Source organism: Limulus polyphemus, unplaced genomic scaffold, assembly GCF_000517525.1.
Source record: "Limulus polyphemus unplaced genomic scaffold, Limulus_polyphemus-2.1.2 Scaffold2199, whole genome shotgun sequence".
NCBI classification, from domain to species: domain Eukaryota; kingdom Metazoa; phylum Arthropoda; class Merostomata; order Xiphosura; family Limulidae; genus Limulus; species Limulus polyphemus.
The window spans coordinates 182,560-189,364 of NW_013667809.1; the positions used below are offsets into that span (position 1 = coordinate 182,560).

The 6,805-nt window shown below is 34.4% G+C and overlaps 1 protein-coding gene across 1 annotated transcript in view; it reads left to right on the forward strand.

Annotated features, from left to right (window-relative positions):
- The window catches only part of LOC106466232 (inactive phospholipase C-like protein 2), a 203,160-nt gene that overhangs the window by 179,436 nt on the left and 16,919 nt on the right, over positions 1 to 6,805 (forward strand). Inside the window, exon 18 of the mRNA XM_022394212.1 lies at positions 3,001 to 3,147. Coding sequence (XP_022249920.1) covers positions 3,001 to 3,147 — 147 coding nt within the window. The remainder of the gene's footprint in view (positions 1 to 3,000; positions 3,148 to 6,805) is intronic.

Sequence of the window (6,805 nt, forward strand, 5' to 3'; positions counted from 1 at the left end):
TAATAAATGTTTTGTTTGGATATATAAGTTGTTCGGGTTTTTTCATCTAGAAAAAAGCGGCATTAATTTCTTGACGACCTAATAGTTCTGTGGTATCTAAAGTGTACTGGTAGTTTTTAACGTCTGGTGCAGGTGGTCTTGTTCTTATAATAGAAATTTAGTAGAGAGAGGCACTTAAGCCTAACATCATCGTTTATGATATAACGATCTATTTCGGTTAACAAATCATTATTGTATAGATTTTTGTGAAAGTATCGGAACGAACAATCTATCAGTCTGTTTTTGTAGTAGTAAGTTTGTGTAATTGTGTAGAAATGATGAAATTTGTGTATCTTGGTACTCTAAATACTTTAGTTAGTATTGAATTTTGTATGGTTTGTAATTTCTTTAAATGTGTTTTTGCCACATTTAACCATTTAGGGCATGCATATTCAGTTACTGGTCTAACATATTGTTTATAAATTTTAATAATGTTTTTTTTTGTGGATGCTCCTGTGTTTTTGCCTATTAATCTTTTAAGATGGTTTGCTCGTTGCCATACTTTTTTTCTTGTGTACCTGAGGATGTCAAAATCTTGTCGAAACGTCGTACATTTATAATAAAGTTTTTTCATTACCCAGTCAAGCCGTCTCAAAACTTTTATTTTCGAAAAAGTGGGTTCCTCGTTATCAAGTTTTAAAGCAGAACGATTGTATATTTGATAAAGCATAACCTTATTTCACGCTCCGCTATAAACTAAAATGGTCTTGTTAACCATCGAAAAATGCTGTTCAGAGGAGGGCTATTCTTGCTCATCTCTATCGAAAAGTAGATTGCCCATGCGTAAAAATCAATAAAAAAAAAACTGGATTCATATAGTCCTATAATACTGAAATGCTCACATATCATGTAGTGATGACAGGTGAAAATCACCGAAAACTTAAAACTTAACTTCATCGGCGTATTATCTCCAAGTCTACTTCAGTAGACAATATCACCAATACCAAATTCATCAGCATATACTGTTCCCTGGTAACAGACAACACAAGTTATACCAGGATCTGTAACATGAACTGTATGTGGTATCGGACAACACAAGTTATACCAAGATCTGTAACATGAACTGTATGTGGTATCGGACAGCACAAGCTATACCAAGATCTGTAACATGAACTGTTTGTGATATCGCACAACACAAGTTATACCAAGATCTGTAACATGAACAGTTTGTGGTATCGGATAACACACGTTATACCAAGATCTGTAACATGAACAGTTTGTGGTATCGGACAACACCGGTTATACCAAGTTCATTATCATGTACTGTAAAAAACACAATAATAGTAAGTGTCCTTACGTGGGACAGCGATAATCCTACAGATTTATAACGCTAAGATTTAGAGTTCGATTTCCCTAGGTGGAAAAATCAAATAACTTTATAAAAAAACTATTAAAAAAATAAAAATTCGCGCTCCGCATTTATGGGCCTTGGTTGCTTTATACGAGTGACGGTCAAATCCCACTATTACGTCTGGCATCACTAGCTCCAGAGTTATGGCGGTGGGTAGTGTTGAATGGCTGTCTTCTCTCTACTTTGTCACTCCAAAATCAGGGATGGCTAGCTTAAATGGCCCTTTGCGCGAAATTCAACAAAAAATAACTTTGTATTGTAAAGGCTAGTAGACAATTTCAGTTATGCATCGTTTATTTATGGCGCTAGAGAAGTACTCATTCAGAGCATGACTGTAAACTTTTAGGTGTAACTCCTCTTTAATTACTCCGTACTTTTTGAGGTGTGGTTTCTCGCATATTTTTTAGACTGTAAATGACATTACTTGTGGGTAAATAAACGGTCACGCGCGATTGAAGAACACTGAGGAACTTATTGAAACGAGAAAGGTTCAGTTAATATTTTCTAACAAATTATGCTTTAATGAAATATCAGGCGTCAGTTTCTTGTTTTCATTCCACCCTAACACACACACACACATATATATACTATAATGGACGTAGCGTTTATGTCAGCATCTATGCATGTAACCAAAACTCCTGCGCCATCTACTGAATAGCACCACAAACAAAAAAATCCATAAAAAAATCACACTCTGCATATTCAAGATTCATACAATTAGAAAAATAACTATGGTATGTGCAACAACCATTTCTTTATAATAGAACAAAATTTAAAATAAACGTACTCTCCTCACAGCAAGAACACGACCTTCACTAGGACTGTACGTGAGGGTTTGATTACATCTTTATTGGTCTAATTTTTAAATGTATTATTGAGAAACTGGAATTCTTAAAAAACTATTATTTTTTCAATAAAGGGTAGCACTTTTAATCTATAAAAACATTACAGTTGATATCAGTAAAATTTATGAAAATGTTGAGCTCTGTACATTGAATAATTTTGGTTCAACGAGTTGCGTATAACTAAAGAGAACAATCCAAACACTTTTCCTGTGCAGTACTTCCCAGAAAAACATCCATTATTTAGAAAATGTTCTCATTTTTCTATTTTTTGTTCAATGACGTATGAATACTACGATTGCTAATTACCAACAGAAACAGCCGTTTCTACTAGTACATATAGCAGGTATACTGTAGATAAACTCGTTAGAGTTCAAAAACCGAAACGTCTAATACTTTTCAAGAAGTGTGAGCGCTCCATTAAGTTTCATTTGTATATAATGTCAACTGAAGTTTCAATTCTACGCCTCTGAGCTCATCTCTCTCAGAATAAATGTAGGTATAATGTGAGTAGTGATTTTGTGCTTGTTTTAGCCAAGTCTGAAAATAGGCTATCCACGCTGCGTTTGCCGCAGGGATCGAATCACAAATTTTAACGTTTTAAACCATCAAGATAAACCACCGAGGGACAGCATGTAATGAATATACTAAACTGAATTTTATCAAGTCACTACTAGAGCTGAAATAATCCGAAAACTGCGACCAAATCTTTAGATAGTTTCCAAGAAAATACACTCCGAGTGATGGTTCACTTTCTTTTTCTTTTAGGTCATAGTCCATTATTTGAGGAAAGCTTTAAATTTCTGGTGACTGTTCCAGAGCTGGCAGTTTTGCGGTTTATTGTCCTGGATGACGAATACATTGGAGACGATTTCATTGGCCAATATTCTATACCTGTCTCATGCCTTCAAACAGGTAAAAACGTTGATTATGACAACTCTATCTGGAGATATTCGCAGGAAATTTACTTTGTACGCTCATTCTTTTTTTTCAGTTAATATTTATCACCAACATTAAATACGAAGGATCAAATTACATTCATGAAAACGGTACCACATTTTTAACTGAATTACTGTTTTGTTTTCAGTTAATATTTACCACCAACATTAAATACGAAGGATCAAATTATATTCATGAAAACGGTACCACATTTTTAACTGAATTACTGTTTTGTTTTCAGTTAATATTTACCACCAACATTAAATACGAAGGATCAAATTACATTCATGAAATCTGTACCACATTTTTAACTGAATTACTGTTTTGTTTTCTAAACCATAAAACAGTCAAGAAAAGTTTGTCACTTAGTGAAACCTATGTTCAGTTACATAATACTTGATTGAAACTTATCAACATAAACAGCACCTCATACGCACTGACTCTAGAATTCAGATATTCCCACCCCTAATTTTAAACCACAGACCAGAAGGAAGGCAGCTAGCTAGCGGCACCTGCTGCCACAGGGGTTTTTTTGTATGCGGCTCTTAAAGTCAAATAACTAATCGATGTTTTCTTGATATTCATGGTAGATTGGATCGTCGTATCTCTCACTACGTGATTTACCGCCATTACAGTTTAACAAATCCTTTCTTATCGAGTTTTTCTCATGACCTTAAATCAATATAACTAAATGTTACATTTCATCTGTAGCCACACACGATTTGTTTGTTCTGAGGTTACTTGTATGAATACATGTATTGTGATTTTATTTTAACATCTTGTTTTTCTCATTGAGTAGTGTGTGTGTGTTTATATTATATATATATATATAACCAGGAACGACTGCTAGACATTGATTATAAGTGAACTGTCTGTATCTATTTTACGGCCATCTTTCCGTCTCTGTACGCACAATTTGCTCATGTTAGCGCTTAAATCTTCATGATTTTCATAAAAATAGTATTTTAATAAATAGACGTATGGTATAAGCCTAATGTTTGTTTGTTTTTAATTAAGCACAAAGCTACAGAATGGGCTATCTGTGCTCTGCCCACCACGGGATTCTAGCATTGTAAGTCCGCAGACATACCGTTGTGCCACTGGTGGGCTAAGCCTAATGTCAAGTTAATAATGGCTGGAGACGGCTTGAATGGGTAATGAAGAAAAACTTTAATATAAGTTTAACATAACAGCAAATGTACATAGCCGTCTCCAGCCATTATTAGTCTCAAAGTGGGTTCCTCGTCATCGAATTTGAATTCATCACTAATGTCAAGTTGTCAAAATAGCGTCATGAATACTTTCAATGGTGTACGGTAACATTCGAGACTCAGAGCTACCAGCTTTATGAAACAACCTACCACCTATGTACAGTTTGTGTAATGTAGATCAATTGGACATAATGTCTTTAGATAAACATTTCTTAATTTGAGTTCTGATGTAGATCAATTGGACATAATGTCTTTAGATAAACATTTCTTAATTTGAGTTCTGATGTAGATCAGTTGGACATAATGTCTTTAGATAAACATTTCTTAATTTGAGTTCTGATGTAGATCAATTGGACATAATGTCTTTAGATAAACATTTCTTAATTTGAGTTCTGATGTAGATCAATTGGACATAATGTCTTTAGATAAACATTTCTTAATTTGAGTTTGAAACTTACTGCTGTGCTATCTGGGAGCAAGAAGTTTTGATATTTATCGAATTTACAGTCAGCGTTCGCTTCAATTGAAATTAAAAATTTCAATTTCAAAAGACATTTTTTCTAAATTATCATTATTGACCATTTAATATTGACCATGTAGGGGTTCGTCAGTATAATATACAAACAACCAAAGTCGAATATAATGTGTCCCCCAGCGGCACAGCGGTATGTCTGCGGATTTACAACGTTAGAGTCCGGGTTTCGATACCCGTGGAGGGCAGACCACAGATAGCCCATTGTGTAACTTTGGGTTTATTTACAAACAACTAAAGTCGAATATAATGGACGAACTGTTTTTTGTTGAAACGAATGTAAAGCATGTTTGGATGTTCAGGTAGTTCATATACAATAAAAGTAATCAGCGAAATAACAATTTAATGTCAAAAAAGTTGATACTGTCAGAAATGCTTTATACATTAAACAGCACTTGCATATCCTTTTAGCGCGTTTTCATTTTAAAACGGTTTTCATATTAGGGAATTTTCGCGATTAGCGCGGCCAGTCGCGATAGTAATTTTGATTTAGCGCGGTTTTGAAATAGAAAATTGCACTTTCCAACGCAGCTGCGCATGCATGAAATGTCCAACATGCTCAGTTTATCTTTGACAGTCATTATTGAAGAAGGACAACATTTACCATATTAGATCTTCAATACTGACGAAGAAGAAGATAGGTTAACCTTTTCTTCAGGCCAGTACTGAGGCAGATTTTAGATTGAAGCCCATGCTTGTGTACCACAGTGAAAATAAATATGTTATTTAATAAATTTTATCCAATGTGCTATGATAATTGTGCACGATGTCGTTGCTCAAAAAAGAAAAACTGCTGTAAAATAATGCATGAATCGTTGCATAGCCCCCAGTGGCACAGCGGTATGTCTACGGACTTACAACGCAAGAATCCGGGTTTCGATACCCGTGATTGGCAGAGCACAGATCGCCTATTGTGTAGCTTTGTGCTTAATTACAAAACACAAACAAACAAATCATTGCATGGGCTATACAGGTAGGTCTATACTACGTTACTTTATGTAATGTATACCGGTATGCTCTTATTTTGACGTTTATTTAATGTTTTATATAATTATTTATTGTTTGGGTATCTAATTAATACCGTAAGACACGTTTAAAAGTTTCTTGTTCAGAAACCTTTCGGTCAGGTACGCTTCGCCCCATTATTACATGTATTCCTAGGGGGAAATGATTTTTCGCTTAGCGCGTTTTCGTTTAGCATGGCGTGTTTCAGGAAGCATTAACCTCGCTAAACAGGGAATACTGGTAATCTTCCACAAACGTTATACGCATTTTCACCTTATTTACAAAAAAAAATTACATAATATACAACTTACAAATTGAGAAACTTTAATACTATTGGGGAAAATGTTCTAAATGAATTGTAAACATAAAAAACAGAGCTTTCAAAGAAAACTATTCGATACTGAATGCTAAAACCATCAAACCGAACAGTAAATAAATAGCAGATAAGTTTAGTGTTTGCGGGTAAGATCCCTGAAATAAACACATGTAGTCAATAGATCATATTACGAAGATACGGTAAAAAAATTATCGCTCAATAAAAAAAAGCTATGTAGGACTGGCTACTGAACTTGAAAATAGAAACCAAACACAACAGGGATGGAATTATACATATCGCTTGATTGGTTAATGGTCACATAGCAGACTAAGCTGTCTCGACTTTACATAGAAAATAAAATACCTACATTACTGGCTTCCCTACTTTCTCGGCTTTCATCATCATACCTTTCTTATAGTTAACTTTAGAATACTACTTTTATGACTATTTTACAGTAGAATACCATTTTACGATTATAAATTCTGGTTCTGTTTGTTTTGCCATTGATGTAGGGATTTTATTCTCCATGTAAAGTCGCGACAGCTTAGTATGTCATGTGATCATTAGCCG